Source organism: Rhinolophus hipposideros, assembly GCF_964194185.1.
Source record: "Rhinolophus hipposideros genome assembly, chromosome: 2".
In the NCBI taxonomy this organism is placed as follows: Eukaryota; Metazoa; Chordata; class Mammalia; order Chiroptera; family Rhinolophidae; genus Rhinolophus; species Rhinolophus hipposideros.
In genome coordinates this window covers 105,002,345-105,020,960 of record NC_138048.1, presented here as the reverse complement: position 1 = coordinate 105,020,960, position 18,616 = coordinate 105,002,345, and the positions used below count along the sequence as shown (strand labels likewise).

Sequence of the window (18,616 nt, the reverse complement as noted above, 5' to 3'; positions counted from 1 at the left end):
TTTTCTGAACTGCAACCGTGAGGTCTCATGAGTAACACTTGTCCTATGTGTGAAGGTCCTTGTGTCTTCACAGAGGTCAGCGCGTTGGGCAGCAGAACTGAGATCTGGATTGAGAGAGCCTCATTCAGGAAGAAGCTAGGTAGGGAGGCAGATGACCTGCCTTTGCTGTTTCTTAGGATGGCAACTGGTGGGCGCCATTTTATAGCAGAAGATAGCCCAGGAGCTGCGCTGTTTGCTAGCATGCCAGGAATTCCATCGGGTCACTGTGGGTGCAGACAGTGGACACAGGGCGGGGGGCGGGGGGGCGCTGCTTTGGCACTTTGTGTCTTGAAAGGGAAATCGTTTTTGGTTAACCAGGATTTACATAGCCTGTTAATGAAAATAAAAACCCGAAGCACCGTAATGGCTAGTGGGCTGAAGTCTTTCCTCCCTAAGAAAGGAAAGTGTGTTGAGGAAAAACAAACAAACAGACAAACAAATAAATAAAAGGTCTCTCAAGAGAGAAAAGATGCCACATCTCATCTTTATCATGTAACTGTTTATACAGATCTTATTCTATAGAAGGTTTTATTCCTAAATGATGAATCTCAAAAGGGTGCATTGACACCCACTCCCCCCCGCCCCCCGTTTTCAAGATCTAAATGTGAGATGGTCTTGTCGACGATACCCATTTTCAGCTGTAAAGAGAAATAGATACAAAAATATGAAATTTCCCCAGGGAAACTTCCAGTCCCTTTTAGGGACAAAGAACTCACTGTTGGTGAGCTGGTGGTGACTTTTTAATTAATTTAGTCTTCAGCTGCTTCAAAGAAGGGGGAAGGGGACTGGGCTGGTGGGAAGAGACTGAAATTCCAGGTGTAAGAGAGAAAATTTAGTAAGGGTAAAAGTCACACACAGCTGTGAAGACAAACGTCCACAGTTTCTGTGTGAGCCTGGAGCTCTGCGTGAATCACTGCCGAGCTCCCCCCACTGCCCCAGCCATGGGGTCTGAAGCTTTTCCACTGCCTCTGATTCAGAAATAAAACAGACCCACAAATTACCCCTGGGCCCTCCAGACAATCCCCTCCTTGTCTAGGATCCTAAAAATACCCTTTGTGGTGATTTACCTCCGTTCATGCTGTGAAACTTGATTAGGAGTTTGTTCGGTCAAGTAGGACTAAGTATGTGCTGTTAGGATTCTTAGGAAGAAAACCAGGTGAGAAGGGAGGGTTTTGTGTTGAGGTCGGAGACTGGCCTGGAATGCCTGCCCCACGGCCTCCCGCTGGGTCTTCTCAGGGAACTGACCTCTCTGGGCAACGGCCATAGAGTTGCCAAAGAAAACCTTAGTTTTTCTCCCCTGTAGCTTCATCACCAAGTTCTTCACACGAAACTACCTAATAAACTAAAGAACATTCGGGCAGACGGTGACATTCTGATAAGACTGCCTGGAAGTCCACATTAGCATGTTACCCACAGAAAATCAGGGGTGATGCGGGTGGGGTGTTGGGGGCAGCGTACGTGGAAGAGGGGACAGAGGCTGTCGCCACTCACCGGCAGGCACTATGATTGTGGGGATCCCGAGGTGTCCCCAGCACCTGGGACAGACAGTGCCTGGCATAGAGACATGCTCCGTAAATGTTCGACAAAGGAGTAGATGGTGGTGGCCTAGCAGCACATATGGAGTGTGCGTGTGTCTGACCGTGCTCTTGGCCAAGGAGGGTCTTTGGTCGCATGTGGCCAGCGTGGACTTGTAGTGGGGCGGATGACTCTGGGAGCAGGAGAGAGGACGCTCTGGAGGGAAAGCTCAGGAATACCCCACCTCCCAGCATGTGATGGAGAGCCAGGCAGTGGAGAATTGTCTCCAAGTACAAGAGGAACTCAGGAACAGGAAGGAGGACGGGTCTTGAACAGTGGGTAGATTTTCTACAGGATTAGCGGCTTTGCCTCTACTGCTAGGTGAAGAAGTTATGTTGATTTCTCACATTTTGACTTGCCTTGAACTTTTCTCTAAGGCCTGAGTGCCTGCGCTAACTAGTATTCTGAACTCTGGATGAATCGCGGATTTGATGAGGCTGGAGAACTCCAGGCTGTCACTGGGCTGCCTTCAGCGACATCCTGGGGTAAATGAGGTCCACTCACACTGGGCACAGGTGCCAGTACAAGGCCAAGTCTCCAGCCTTGTCAACATCTGTGCCACTTCACTGCGGGCACTTTCCACGATGCAATCGGCCTGCCTTGCCATAAGGAGACTGATGTGAGAGAAACCCATGTCAGGTGCCAAATTTATTTTGTTTTTCAAAAACCAAAGCCCTAATTTTAATTTCTTGGTATTTTTTCACAGACATATAACTCCTTTTTTTAAAAAAAAGGTGTTATGTATGGGAACAGCTAAAGGAGCCTTTGTCTTGGGCTTGTTCCACTAAATCTGAAAAACTTGGGCTGGTCTAGCTTCTGTTCTGCCCCTCATCTCTTTCTTTGCTGAAGCCCATGATCTGACTTAGGTTCTTTCCCGCTCTGACCTCTTAGCACGGGGACCTCTCTTCTAGTGAATGTGGGCCTGGCCCGGCCTGTGATCCGTGCAGAGTGTGCACCTTGCTAAGCACCGCAGGAACGCTTGGGGGAGAAGCACATGCCATTCACCTGGAAATTGGGGGCCGCCCCTTTTTAAAAGTAGACTTATCCATGTTCATATGCAGGTCCAAATGAATGTTGCTCTGCTTTTGCTGAGTAGGCTGCCCCGACTCAGTTCCCATCTGCACCCCTCTCTCCATGCCTGTCTTCAGGGCTGCTCTCAGGATATGCTTTTGAAAGTACCCCATAGTGATGAAGCCGTGTCTTCTGAGGGTCCATTCGACTACGTTCTATGTCTGTGAAAGAGACTACTCGTGTGGAGCTGCAGGTGGGGACCTGTGGTGTGCTGGTCAAGTACTTGGACTCAGGACGCCAGTGTTCTAGGTTCAAATCCCTGTTCCTCCACTGCTGGTGGTGTGACCTTGAGCCTGACCTGTATCCAGCCTCTCTGTGCTTCACCTATAACATTGCTGTGGCAGGTATTGATTTTGTGGAGTTGTGTGGTCAAAAGGAATGCTCACAGCCAACCCATAGCATTCAGCATGTGCTACGCAGCATTTTAAATGCTTTACCCACGTATTTACTATGATGTAAATACCTGAAAAGAGTTTGGAACCGTCCCTAGCATGAGTGAACAGTCAAATCCTGGACAGAAAATGAACCAAATAAGTTCTATGAATATGTGTGTTAGATGCTCTCAGAGGCACATTTGAGCTTAAAACATAGAAATTAGAAGACTGTGGAAACTGGAATTTATAGCATTCCATCTCTCAAGATCTTTTCTTTTCTTTTTTAATGATTCATTTACTTTTTTTTACATTTCTTCACTGATCGCACGGCTGGCCAGTTCTTTCCAAAAGCAAGAAATAATGCTCACAGAGGGCTGGCTGAGGACACTCAGTCCCTTGGTTTCTATTGGCAAAGCAGCTGAGAGCTGTGTGCTTGGAGCACCCTGCTTTGTCATCAGCCTGGCACTCCTGGCACTGTGTGCAATGTTCTTACGTCTGGGATGGATCCTGGGAAGAATATCACTTCATGAATCCAGGAGTTCTCTTCAGGAGAAGCCACGAGAGAAACTTCTCTCAAGTCTCAGCCCAGGAAAAGCTTTGCTTCTTCTTTTTTTATTTTTTTAATTTATTGGGGTGACAGTTGTTAGTGAAATTACATAGATTTCAGGTGTACAATTCTGTATTACATCATCTATAAATCCCATTGTGTGTTGACCTCCCAGAGTTAGTTCTCCTTCCATCACCATATATTTGATCCCTCTTACCCTCATCTCCTTCCCCCCACTCCCCTTTACCCTCTGGTAACCACTACTTTGCTTCTTCTGAATAACTGATTCGTTTTTATCTTTTTGACACCTTGCATTCTGACAGGATATACTTCCTTCTTTGTTTTGGCTAGTAGGAAGCTCAGGGATAAAATGGTGTCCTACCTCTCGCAACTATAACTAGTAAGCTTACTCAGTGTGCTCATTTTATGTCTTGATTAATTACTTTTCTACCCTTGTATGCCATTCACTTCCATTCCTTTGATTTGTTTAGGTTATCATTTTATCTTGTATGCATTTTTATAATCCATCGCAAACTTCATATAGTTTGAGAAAGGGTAGGGGAATCAAATATATTAAAAACCACCACAGAGAGGAAAACAATAGAATCTCCTTTTTAGAAATATGTTACCATAGCTAAACAGTGGTTCGTCAAGAAGCTTTTGGAGCCTTATGCCTGGGAGCTGAGAAATGGGGTTTCTTCCAGCCATCGAATTCTGTAACCCGATGAGAACCTGATAGTGTTTGGCACCATGTCTGCCTTCTCAATTTAAATTTAGTAAACCTCACAGTTTATTTGATAGTTTTTGCTATGCCCTTTTACCATTAATTCAGAATATTAGTACCATGTTGCCCCGAAAATAAGACCTAGCCGGACAATCAGCTCTAATGCGTCTTTTGGAGCAAAAATTAATATAAGACCCGGTATTATATTTATATTATATTATATTATGTTATATTATATTATATTATCATATATCATATAATATATCATATCATATCATATCATATCATATCATATCATATCATATCATATCATATCATAAAGACCCAGTCTTATAGTAAAATAAGACCTTAGAATTTTCACAGAAACTGCCAGCAAACACCCATGTGCATATTAAGAATACAGTACTTACAGAGATGTTCTTCACATTTTCATTTTAAAAGCAATGCTTTGGAAATAAGTCAGACAGAAAAAGCAGAGAACCCTATGATTTCACTGATATGTGGTATATAAACCACAAACAACAAAAGAACAAGACAAACAAATGAGAAACAAAAATTCATAGACACAGACAATAATTTAGTGGTTACCAGAGGGGAAGGGGGTGGGGGGAGGGAGATGAGGGGAAGGGGGATCAAATACATGGTGATGGAAGGAGAACTGACTCTGGGTGGTGAACACACAATGGGATTTATAGATGATGTAATACATAATTGTACACCTGAAATTATGTAATTTTACTAACAATTGTCACCCCAATAAAAAAAAATAAAAAAAAAAATAAATAAATAAAAGCAATGCTTTGACTGTCCAAGTCCCGATGATGTGAGTGGAGAGAGCGTGTGGTCCTGTCCTCCAGGCAGGGTTTGGTGCAGGTGGACACCCAGCTCTTTGTGGGACACTGCCCCCGATGACGTATCCGCCTCTGAATGCACTGGTGTGGCTGCTGTGCCATTAGCCAATAGGAAGGTTTCCACAGTGTGGATCTTCTTATCACACCCGGCAAAGAGCTGGCAGTGTGGTTATTGTGAGACTTTTAAATACATACTTTTCAGTTCTCTGAATCATGTTAAGATTTCATTTTTTCCTCTTTAAAGCAGTGTCTAAATGGATGCCCCTGAAAAAAACTGTTCTCCAGGAATTGCCTCTGTTTATTAAGTGTTTTTATACGTCCTAGTTGTGTCTCACGCCTGCTGTGCTGGGGAGGATGAGCGGCCCACGGGGCTAGGAGGACATCCTACAATAGGAATCATGTATGTCCTGCCGTGCATACCTCAAACCAGAGTGACATGTGGGTCAGGGAGTTCCTGATGCCGTTCTGAAATTCAGATCTGTTTTACCTTTTAAAGGGCAGCGGTTTACCTTTCCTTGGTGCAAGCATTCTGTGCGGGGACTAGAGGACAGACAGTGGGTTCCAGCTGCCCTGCTTCAGGTCTCATTCTGCCTCGTCTTGGCTCTGAGATCCGTAGCAGCCCCTTGTCTCCTGTCTACACCTCTGAAAAATATAGATGCTGCCACCGCCGGCCCCACCAGCCAGGCTGTGGTGAGGACTGGTGACTGTCAAGCTCTCAGAACAGGGCTCACACATAGATGTTACTCCTTTACTGTTAAAATTTCTAAGAGGAAAAACCAGGAGAGAAGCCTGAAAAGTGAGAATAGAACGCCTCAGGCCCCTTTAACCAATATTTGTTGAATACCTGCTTTGAGTCCAGCATGTGGTCCTGTGGGCTGACCCTTTCCCCTCTCTGGGGTTGAGGTTCACATAGATTTACTACAAAAACGATTTTTTTTTTTTTGGTTTTTGAAAACATAATAAAATTTATTATGTCTTGATAAACCCCTGATAAAGCTGATTAAGCAAAAAAAGTGAAAACGATTTTAAATGATCAGAAACATGGTTCCATCCTGTCTTCCTCCAAAGCTGAAACAAAATGCAATGGATAGAAGACTATTGTTTTCATTGTCCTGAAAGTGCAACTTTTGAAAATAGGGTCTGATGCAAACAAATGAGAAAGAAAAACGCATAGACACAGACAATAATTTAGTGGTTACCAGAGTAAGGGGGTGGGGGTGGGTGATGAGGGTAAGGGGGATCAAATATATGGTGATGGAAGGAGAACTGACTCTGGGAGGTGAACACACAATGGGAATTATAGATAATGTAATACAGAATTGTACACCTGAAATCTATGTAACTTTACTAACAATTGTCACCCCAATACATTTAATTTAAAAAAAAGGGTCTGATGGTTTCATGTGGCTGTTTTTTTTACAAAGGCTGAGATGGGAAAGCTTAATGAGATGAATTATGTCTTCTGGTTACAAGATAAAAACAAAGGAACTGTATGGAAAATTTTCCCTATTTTAAATACTTACATGTAGTTTTGGAAAGCTCTGGGAAAAATGCAGTTTAATAGCTCATCATAGTTCTGGATTAGATGCAGGATACATTTTAATACCCTCAGAAAACTTGGGTTCCATGCCTAGAACGCTTGTTCTCAGTTAAGGAAATTAGACTGTTAAGAATTAGAAGAAAAAGAAAGAATTGGTCTGAAGGGTCCATAATCCCCAGTGTCTCCTAGTTCTATAATTTTCTACATCTCTTTGATCTTTAACGTTTTAGATAGTTAACTATCTAATTTTTGCAGGAGAAGAAAGAATTTAGGGTGCCTGGTATACAGCAGGCGCTCAATAAAAAATGGTCTCAATGGATGGGTGCGTGAATGAAACCAAATGGTGTTCATCCTGGACTTTACAGTTGTCACTTGTGTTATGCTTATCACCTGACTCATATCTAAAGTTTTCTTTCCTAAAGAACCAAGTCCCGTTAACGCTCTTCCCTAGTAACTTCTCTCCTTGAGACAAATAGACCAAAACATACACTCCACTCAACTGATGGAATTTTCCAAAGGGATCGGAAACTAAGTCTCAAGTGAAGACATTCAGTGTTTTGATATTAGGATGGGTCTTTTAGAGATAAATGCTTGAAGCCAGGAAAAATAGCACCAAGAGGAAATAATGTATGTGTAGGCAGCATCGGAATCTGCACCATGGGAATAACCCATACCGTTATTATTTTTAAACGTCCTTCATGTTAGCACAGCTGTGAGGACGCCATGGAGCAGGGCTGAGTATTTCCAGGTCCGTGGCAGAGCCTTAGTCCTGGGCGGTGCCGACTACAACCCCCATCCGCAGACCTGACGGCTCCTTACTCACTGTCAGTGCTCAGCTCCTCTGTTGGCACCAGACACGTGACGAGAACAAATCTATATTTTCAAAATTCCCAGGTGCTGAGTGAATTCTTTCCAGGGCACTGCAGCCCTGGTCTGCCTTTCCTGTCCACACCCCTGCCACGGCCCTTGGGTCTGGAAAGACCTTCTCCATCCCACTTCAGCCCTGTGCCATCCAGGGAGTGCCCTCCTGCCTTGGACGGTGGTGACCTTCTCACACTTGAAGATCGATTCCAGGCCAGGCGTGTAGTCCCACTGTTCCACAAGGTAGCTGCGGAGCTCCAGCTAACACAGTGTGCAGAGGACCCGCAGCCCCCAGGGCCTTTGATGTTGGGATGGAAATCTAAAATCCGGTGGAGCTTCATAGATACTCAAGAAAATGAAACAATGGTGTGCTGGGTAGAGCTTGAGAGGCTGTTCCTAGAATCCACCTTAGGAGAGGTAACTCAAACATCAAGACCGCTGCACTATAGTAATCCTGGGTTAACTATCTAAGAAGGCATTGCCATATTTTTCTGTTTCCTGGTTAAACTGGATTTTCTATTTGAAGTTTCCTTATTAGATATGATTTCAGCATTTCAGCACGCCCTGTAACTTTTTCATCTAAAAAAAAGAAAAATCCCTCTTTTCTTTTTCTAGAAAGGAAGGTTTGTCTTTATCCAAATGGCCGTGGCTGCCTTATTGACAGCAGCCCTGTGAATTGTTACCCCAGGGCCAGTTGCTGAGTCCTTTCTGCATCCACACAGCTAGTTGGACCGCCCCATTGCAGGGTCCTAGGGGGCTGCTGGAGGCCCCTGTCAGTTGCCTCCCAGGACGCCAGGCCTGCCCCTTCCCTGCCTTCCTCCCCTCACCAAGCCCGGAACATTGTGAGTCTCCAAGCTCCATATCTAAAGATTGGCTGCAAGAATTTGAAATTCCACACAAGGATTTCGTTCTGAGGTTTTGAAAAAGAGGAACATAGTTCTAGGATAAACCTTGCTGAGCGCCCGTGGCATCGCCTCCCAGCATCTGTGCATGGCCTGTTTACTGTCACACAGTGAGAACAAACGACAGTTCACCGTTCGCTGCACGTGTTTCCAATCAGTTGTCACAGATGGAGTTTTGACATGACGGTTTCAGGAGGAGCTGGCTGAGCAAATAGAAGCCAGGTGGCAGCTTGGCTTCCTGCACGCCTGCTCTGAGCTTTGACCGAGCCTGGGCCGTGTCACAGTCAGCTCGGGCTGCCATGACAAAATACCATAGACCAGGGAGCTTAAACAACAAGGTGCCAGTAGGCTTGGTGTCTGGTGAGAGTCGTCTCCTTGGGTTGCAGAGGGCCACCTCTTGCTGTGTCCTCATGTGGCAGAGAGGAGAGCTGTCTGGTCTCTTCCCCTTCTTATAAGGGCATGCTCATCCAATATGTTGGCCTCACCCTCATAACTTCATCTAAACGTAATTATCTCCCAAGGGCCCCATCTTCAGATGCCGTTGCATTGGGGATTAGGACTTCAACTTATGGATTTAGGGGTGGGTGGGGGAGACAAACATTCAGTCCCCAACAGGCTTGCATTTGCCTTCTCCCACTTCTCCTCTCTTCTGCTGTCTCCCTCGGTCTCCTCCACCTTGCCCTTCCTTGCTTCTCTCAGCATCACAAGAAGACCAGAAACATGTTTTTCCGTTGCTGTGATAATGGAAGAATTTACCTTCTCCTCCCCCAGGAACTCCCCTGACGAATGCAGCGTGGCGAAAGGCGGGAAGATGGTGGGCAGCCCAGACACCGTTGGGATGAACTACGGCAGCTACATGGAGGAGAAACACATGCCACCCCCAAACATGACCACAAACGAGCGAAGAGTCATCGTCCCAGCAGGTCAGACGCCCACAAGCTTCCCTCCACTCAGTCTGCAAACCACGCCTTTCTAAACCACCCTTGAGCTTTCTCTTCCTGCCAATGGCATTGACCTCCCTCCATGGCGTGCATGTAACAATGATTGTAAATGGAAGCCAGCAGAAGTGTGTCCGCCTATGGTGAAATGGTCGCTGGTGTGTGCGTGCGTGTGCATGTATGTGTGTGTGTGTATGTGTGACAGAGAGAGACATGTCCGTGAAAAATGACCTTTGTAGGGGGAATTGCCCTTTCTCTGAGATTATGTGGTGTTAAATATCCTTTCTTTTATGAAGTGCTATTGATATGGTAGCCTTGTTTTTTTGTGTGTGTTTTTTTTTTAATTTTTTATCTGGCAAAATAATAAATTGGGAGCCATACATTGCTTGCTCTTAGAACCTAACTTCCAGCTATCACTGGCCAAGAACCAGAGTAATTCTTTCCTACAGAGTTAATTCTAAATCCAATCCAAAGCAATAGCTCTGAATTTGAGGAAAATGCCGGGAGCTTCCTTATTTAGTAAAACTGAAGGTAATAGGAAGAATGACTTACAGCTCCTCAGAGGAAATGTGTGACAAAAAACTGACATTATCACAACAGAAATGGCAGCCGCCACTCAGTGAGCCCTTGCTCTGTGCTGGGTATTTTGGTCAGCCATTCCCCTCTTGCAGACTCGGGAAATAGGTACGCTCATGATTTCCCCAATGAAGAAAATGAAGTGCTGAGGGGTCAACTGACCTTTCCAGGTCCAAACAGCTAATAAGAGGCCAAGTTAGAACGTGAACAGGTCTGCCCAAATCCTTCATTCTCTTCTTCCAGGTGTCGCATTAAATCTCAGCTCCTACCAGCAACCCCTGTGGACTCCTCCTTTCACTCATTTTAGACCTCTGGTCACCCTGCCATTCTGCCTCAGGGGCGTGAGCTTGCTGTCACCTCAGCCTGGAAACCTTAGATTCCACGTAGCCCCATTCTTCATCAGGCGCAGTGCAAACATCTCAGGCCTTTCCGAGCCACTCCACCACCAGTGACTCTCAGCCCCCCATCTGCCCTATTTGTCTTTATTGAATCCATTGCCATCTGTCGACGCAGTGTACGTTTATGTGAAAGTTTGCTTATTATCTTCCTCCCTGAATAGAGCATAAGGCCCTACGTCCGTGGTTACGTGCAGTGCCCGGCAGATACTAAGTGCTCAGTGAAGATTCACTGAGGGAAGCGTGATGAAAGAATGCCTTGCGACTGGCGGCATGCACAGGGTACTCTTTATTGCCAAAGTAACAAAGGTACGCGTGGGCGAAGTCTGTGCAGACTCGATTCTGCCTTGCTCCAGGGGACTGTGATGGCAAGCAGGTGCAAATCCCCTCCATGGTATGACTCCTACCCTTTATTCTGCATAAGCTTATGTCCAGTGGGATTCTGTCACCTTCCAAACAGGAGAGTGCAGAGTACGTGGCTAAACTCCTGACTTGGATTCGTGGACTGGGTTTCTCTTTAGGACTGTCACTGTGTGGCTTTCAGAAAAGGGCACGAAGCTGATCTGATACAGTTAGGTATGAAAAGGATCATCTTTTGGGGCCATCCCTGATCCCGAAGCACCTCGTAAGACTTTTATAGGACACCGCGGTGGTAAAATCTCGTGTGTGCATTACGAGAGGGACAAAACTGGTTTTGATGTTTATTGAAAGGCAGTTGACATGGCGACTGGGTCTCACACCCAAGATGTGTCACTCGTCGCTGTGCATTAGAACAGGAAGCAGTTCCTATGGAATGGGGGAAAATGGAGAGATGAGGAATCCAAGGTGTCCGTGCTGGGTAAGAAAGGCTGGAGAACAGGGATGTGCTTGGGGACATGGGGGGGCAGGGCTGCTGGGCTTCAGACACTGGCTGATATGACCAGGATGGGTAGAAACCCCAAGGATGCCCACCCAAGTAATGTCACCTTTTGCCTTTCTCCTTAAGACTGTAATTTCTTCAGTTTAGAGAAAACAAAGTTTTTGGTTCTCTAAGATGAGAGAATCAATCTGAAAGGCCTGCATTGAAAATTCTTGTCTTGGTTCTTCATCGGGTCACAGACCCACGAGGTAATGACTGGTGCCATTTATATCGTTTAATTAATGAGGTCATATTCCTGTCATACCATCAATATACTTTGATGTCATCTCTATCCTTTCCACCGGGGCCAGGCGTGAGGTTTTCTACGTTAAGTAAAATATTTACAAAACCAGAGAGAGATTTACACGGGGAAGAGGCAAAGAGCCCATTTCATCACGTTAGAGCATCCACCATTTCTGATAGATGGTAGATATTCATTAAATGCCGGTTGGTTGGGTGGAAGGGTGGTTACGCAGATTGGCTCGTATTAAGTGTTTGTGTAAAGGCTGGTTTCATCTCCTGAAGAAAGTTCTGTTTCAGCCATTCCCTCCTTTGGTTGCTTCACGCCTATGCAGGCAGTTATTCAGTTAATAGTGTTTGTAAGAGAGCTAGTTGTGGCTGATTTTGCAAGTTAAGACTCTTTCAGTTATTAGTCAAGCTTCATGTATGTGTGCTCATATACAGACTCACAGATGGACACACGTGCACGTACACAGGCTTTGTTGCACAATCCAGATAATTCCCCAATGTGGCCGTGAGATTGCAGGACTGGGGCACCTCTGTCAGCTGCTGCCCCTGCACCTTCTGCTCCAGATCCACAACCCCGGCATAGAGTGCTCTACATGCACAGATAGAATTCTCCAGACCTTGTTCCAAAAGGGTCATACAGTTCCTTCTCATTAGACACATTGATTGACACTCGAAAGTGCAAAATCATAAAGAGAGTTGAAAAATCATTAATTATTTTTAATCATTTGCACCATCAATCAACTACATACTGATATTCGTGTCTTAGACCTAAAAATGGTCCTGATACATACTGCCCAGAGAATTGGTGGGCAGACTGAGAGGCAGGAAAACAGGACCCAGGAGTACTGCCTGTGCTCAGAAGGGTCCCTGTTCTTGCAACCCTCATTTCTCAAAGTCTCTGGTTTTGAGACTTACTCTCTTTAACTGAAGAGCTATAAAGAAGCTCATACAATATCCCTAATGAATAAATATATTCACTTAATATATGTACCTCCACTTGACATATGTACACCACACCCTTATTTCAGAATGGGTTTAAGAAAGCACACACAAATACACACAAAGGAGCGAGGTAGAATCAATATTAAAAATAAATGGATAGGGAGCACGGGCTAAAGTAAGAACAGAGACAGTGAAACCAGGAGTGAAGTGTGTGTGTGTGTGTGTGTGTGTGTGTGTGTGTATTTTTTTAATACAAACTTCTAAATCCTATGCAATTGCACAAAGTGGGTGTTGTTTGGCTCCAAGGTGTCAGCAGGCGGTGCCAAAGGGATGCCTCAGTCAATGCATGAGTCAGCGTCCATAGGAGAGGAAGAAAACTAATGTGGGAAAGAAGGCCCAGCTATTACTTCTGAGTCTAGAGAAAAATGTATTCCTTGGTTTGGTATAGGAAGATAATAGGGGAGTCATGGAAAGAGCACTCAACCAGTATGGCCAGCAGACGTTCTGGAAGCCCCGGCTTACATCTGCTGTCCTGACAAAATTGTTGATTGTGCTTCCCCCTCAAATTGTACTGGTTAGACAGTAAGTAGTATCTAATTTTTATCTGTCTATCTATCGTCTATCGTTTATCTATTGACGTGTATCTATCTATATGTCTGATATACGTGTATGTCTAGGTCTATATCTCATGCAGATGGGCTGTTTCTTATGCATTTGTACATCAAAATGTCATTCAGTGACATCAGTCTTAATCAGAGGGGCAAGACACATGTGACCTAGTTAAAACGCTCTTTGTTGGCTCAGTTTAATTTGGAGGCTGACTAGAAAATATTTCTCCAAGTACGATCAGAACCATTGTCATCAAGATTACCTTACGATTTTAAAAAAAATGTACATTTCCAGATTTTCTGGATCCGGCTATGGGGTTGAAGATTGTCGATCGTTAGCACATTCCTTAGGTGGCTTCCATGCAAAAATAAGGTGTAATAAGCTCTAAACTAGATAGAAGACAGCAAGTAAATTTTTCTTAATTATTATTACTTATTTTAGTTTGCTTTTTTTTAAAATTAAAATTTATTAGGGTGACAATTGTTAGTAAATTTACATAGATTTCAGGTGTACAATTCTGTATTACATCGTCTATAGATCACATTGTGTGTTCACCACCCAGAGTCAGTTCTCTTTCCATCACCACATATTGGATAATTGTTTTTAATAAAGGCGTGCTCTGTCACTTTTAGAAGAGGGAATGGCAAAAACGAAGAACAGAAAATAACAGTTTCACATTGACATTCCAAATCATTTTTTAAAAAAATAAAGCACAACCCATTTGGAAGGAAGGAACTTTGTCTTCCTACAGCTTCTCCCTTAAGATGTATTTTTGGGGCCTGTCTTTGGGTGCCCCAATAAATTTGGTAAAGGCCGTGTGTCAAGGCATTCATAAGAAAATCCAGGACCATCAAAGAGACAAAGTACAGTATGAAAGCTGAAGAAGCCCCCTCAGCTCTGTTCATTGTTGTCAGTGCTGAGCTCGATTCGGACAAATCATACGAAGCCCAATACCAGGCCCGTATGCATTTTACTAGGTTCTCATCAACAGCCAAGACAGCGTGAGTACAGCATTGGAATCTGACTTCCAGATGTTTCCAATTGTGCCTCACCAAGGCTGCAAGCACAGATCAGTGTTTAGAAACAAGGGGTCCCCGTTGCACAGTGGAACTAATATGCACTAAAGAATGTAAGTATCACATCTCACGAAGCATCTGCCATCAGGGACGCTGTCCCTCCATGGCCAGGTGTGCCCCTGGCAGTGACTGTTACTCTTAGGACTTGGCAATATACTCACCAATTTGCTAACCAAGAGGGCGAACAAAGAGGAAGGCACAGTCTTCATCCACTTTTCTTAAAAGTTGCAAAATGCTGACCAAAATGCAACAGGACCTCTGGTTTTAGCAGCTTACATTATTTTGAAACATTTTTTTTTCACTCTTTTTATTCCCTAAAATGGGTGCTAAAGCCTGAGGCTTTTTAAACATTTCTATTTTTATTTTCTAAATATTCACCTTGAACACAAACACTTGTAGTAATCAGAAGTCTCAGTGATAAAGAGTCGCCACTTTCATCTCTTCAGTGGTTCACTTTATTTATTCATTCATTCATTCACTCATGGTACACTTACTGTGTGCCAGTCACCATGAAAAAAAGCTTTCATGTGACTTCAAACCCTCTCTTCTTGGCCCCCAAATACACCTGGCTGAAGCTTCTTGTACTCTGCCTTCCTCAGGCCCTCCATGCTGAGTAACTTCTACTCAATTCAAGAAGTACTCATTGAGTATTTGTTACTCATACCAGTCACGGAGGAAATGACCAAAGCCTGTCAGAAGTAGATAAGACCCATCCACATGAAGTAAGTTGTCCATGACAGAAGAGTGTATAATTAAGAGTTCCAATGAGTGATTCAGACAGGTGTTTCAAAATATCTGAGAGACAAGATGATTATAAATGTGACTCGTCAAGAAAAGGTTTCTTTGTACCACTCATGATCTGATTCCTAATCCATTTGTGGCCTCGGGCATTTTCCTCTGCCATACCATGCTCTCCAGTCACATTGCTCTAATTGTGTGCTTCATTGTCACAACCCAGTGTCTTCATCCATGCTGTTCTCTCGAATGCAATGCCCTTCCTCCTTTCTCTGCTGTCAAATCCTTCTCATTTCATCTTTGAAATCCACCCTGTCTTGGAAGCCATCTTTGATCTTTTGATAACCTAATTGCTTCTCTTACATCTTATCAATTCTTTTATTAACATGTTTTATTTTGTTTCATATTCTATAATGCATCTATGTGCTTACTTAAATATGGATATACTATTCCGTGGAGGATTTGAGATGCCTTGTGAACTAAACTACGGATAAACATGTGAATGGAACTACAGTTCAAATAGAAATTAGGGGTCAGCACGAAAGCAATTAAAAATATTAATGGAAAACCGAGATCACATGAAGGAAGAACACAACCATTTTGACCACAAGCTTGGCCAAGATGCAAGATGCTGTAGCTTGGCTTCCAGGATGGCTCGGAGTTTCCTGGCAGCCAAAGTAAAAAGAGTCATTTGGGGAAACAATCCCTGTTTTCAAAAAGACATTTCACAGGGAAGGCAGTGTTTTTCTCAGTGCAGAATCCTAAAAGCAGGATCTCTGGACTTTATGCTCGGGGCCCTTGAGGCTGTAGATGTGACCATCTTCCTGCCACAGTTGCAGCACCACATTTCACCAGCCTGTTTCTTGTGACATCCTCCTGAACAGTGAATTACATTAGGGAACCACTCAATACAAACAGGCAGCATATGCCCCGGGTAAATCTTTGCTGGTCTGGTTATTGTAAAGTCAGAATTCTTTCTCACACTGCCAGAGGGTTCACATCACTTTCACGTAACCCTTCCTAAATATGGGCTTTGAAAGCTGATGAATGACAAGTAATCGAAGAATGCATGCTCTGGCCGGGTGGCCAACATACCATGTTTTAATCTTGTTAGTTACTTATAAGCCTGTCTGTTCTCTTAGATTGTAAGCTTCATGAATTGGTGATTATATCTTTTGCATTCCTAATCACTGGGCAAAGCAGCAAGCTCATGGCATATGTGAAGAAATCAGTAGATGGGTCTTTACTGAGTTAATGGTAATCCAGATTTAGTGGGAATCGCAGAACCACAGGAGTTGGGGTTGTAAGATTCAGGGTGATCATGTTCATTCATTGAGCACTTACTGCGTGTGTGTGTGTGTGTGTGTGTGTGTGTGTGTGTGTGTGTGTGTGGAGAGAGAGAGAGAGAGAGAGAGAGAAAGGGAAGCCAGATAATTCAATTCTCCCCATGTGTCCCTGGCACCTTTTGAGCTGTTGCCCAAGAATTGGAGCTCAGAGAGAGTGAGTCCATCAGAGAGTAGGTCTGTGTGCAGACCATTTAAGAGGATTGCCTGGGGCTGCAGCAGCCATAATCTCACTCCACCAGTTTTCACAGACAAGTTATGGGGAATTCTCTCCCCAGCACTTGAACCCTGGGATGGGGAGCCTGGTGTGTGGCTGGGACCCCTTGCTCCTCTGGAGGTGACCTCCACAGCCAAGATATCCCTTCTGATTTTTAATGGTTGCACGTGAGTATGGGAACAATCCATTCCTTATCTCTACCCCCTCTTACAAGTCTCAAGGTGGCTTATATCCTTAGTTGTAGGACTTCTGTTCAGCTAGACTTCAGGCGATTCTCAGTGATGGTTGTGTAGTTTAGTTGTGATTTTGATGTGGTTATGAGGAGGTAAGCACAGTGTTTACCAACTCCACCATCTTGACTGAAAACCCTCACAAACCTCTTCTTTTAAACATGAGAAAATCTAACTCTAGAGAGGTAAAACTACTTTTCCAGGGACACATGCATAGATGGGTAAGAACAGAACCAATTCCCAGGCCTGTGCTCATTTATACTGCCAAAAGTGAACTGGCATCTTAAGATGCTTAACCATAGAGCTGGGAAGACTATGGTGGATCTGGGCCCCTGTTAACTCTCTAATCCTGACTTCCTGTCAAACTTTGTGGTAACTTCCAGGGGAGGGATGCTAGTAAATAGGGAAGCCACCTTGGAATTGGGATTTTTTTACATGTGGGCAGCCAGTTGGAACACTGGCTGGCAATTGTGCATTCTCATACTCCTTGGTGGCTTTGTTTCTTTTTATTTTCCCAAATAAACCACTCTTTTGGTGGACTACCTGGAGAATTATTTGTCCAGTCAACAATACTTAAAGAATTTGATGGCAAAAGTATACGTTTCTTCATTTTACTGTGTCATGACACTAAATACACCCAAGAATCTCTTCCACTATGTCTACATTCTGTGTTTTTGTAAGCTTCTGCTTAAGTTCCTTCTAAGCTAAGTCAAGTAACTGAACAGCCAAACCAACTAAAATTTAAATCCTGAAGTCAAAGTTAACTATATTTTAAAAGTATGAGCTGGCTAGGGATTGAGGAAACTTCCATTTAGTGATATGTGTGACCAAAATCCTAAAAACAAATGGTGACAGCTACCATCTACTGAGTGCACACTGTTGTCACGCCCTTGGCCATGCACTCTGTAAAAAAACATCTTTTCTCATTTAAATCCCACAACCACCTTATGGTGTAGATCCTTTTTATTCACATTACAGTTAATAAACTAAAACTAGGGAAGCTAAGATAGTTGCCCAAGATGTCCCAACCAATAATTTGGAGAGCCAGGATTCTTACCCAGTGCTAACGCCAGAGTCTAAGTTCTTATTTCTGTACCACACTATCAAAAATACCCAGGGAAGACCACAAGGGAATGAGATGATAGAATAAATCTGTTAAATTGTTGCAGCCACTTCTGAAATGGCCTTTTCAAAGGAGACTGAAGAAGGAAGGACTGGAGGAGATACTCAAAATAGTCTACTGTGTTGCTCAGCACTTAATCTTTACATTTCTATGATGGTAATGATTTGTCTGTTTTTCTTGAAAACCACAGAGAAGAATGGAATTGAACATAGCTTAAATTGAACATGACTGGCTGGGTGGGTATTAATGAATGTAGAAAAATTTTTTTAAGATAGATTATTTTGGCCTGGTTCATTCTGTGTTTAAGATACCTGTGAGACCCATGAGGCAGTCCAGGGGCCCCATGTAGGGCTTAGGGTTAAGAGTCTTTTATTGGGATCATCGCACTTGAGTTCTAAACACAGCCATTTTCTTCCCAGCTCTGGGAACTGGGAAGTCACTTAATTTTACTGTTCCTTTGTTTTCTTGCCACCAAAAGAAAGATGATAGTAATGCCTACTTTATACGATGCTATATGGATTCAACAAGACAATATGTGTGAAGTGCATAAACCGTGCCTGGAATACAGTAATACCTCAAACAGATGCAGCTTTCTTTCATATTTGGGTCAGGCATTAATGGAGAGAGCCTTAGATTCAAGAGGTAGATTGGCAGACATAAGCATGTGTTATGAGTTGAATTGTGCCCCAACAAAAAGACATGTTAAAGTCCTAACTCCGAGTGCCTTAGAATGTGACCTGATTTGGGAATAGAGTATTTTCAGATTTGATCAAGTCAAGGTGAGGTCACGAGGATGGGTCT

The 18,616-nt window shown here is 43.8% G+C and overlaps 1 protein-coding gene across 5 annotated transcripts in view; it reads left to right on the top strand.

The window, feature by feature from the left end:
• ERG (ETS transcription factor ERG) overlaps positions 1 to 18,616 on the top strand; it is a gene marked incomplete at its 5' end in the record, with an annotated part of 256,726 nt that overhangs the window by 205,868 nt on the left and 32,242 nt on the right. For all 5 annotated transcript variants that reach the window (XM_081029840.1, XM_081029842.1, XM_081029841.1 and 2 more), the window contains one exon: positions 9,256 to 9,407. In XM_081029840.1, coding sequence (XP_080885966.1) covers positions 9,256 to 9,407 — 152 coding nt within the window. The remainder of the gene's footprint in view (positions 1 to 9,255; positions 9,408 to 18,616) is intronic.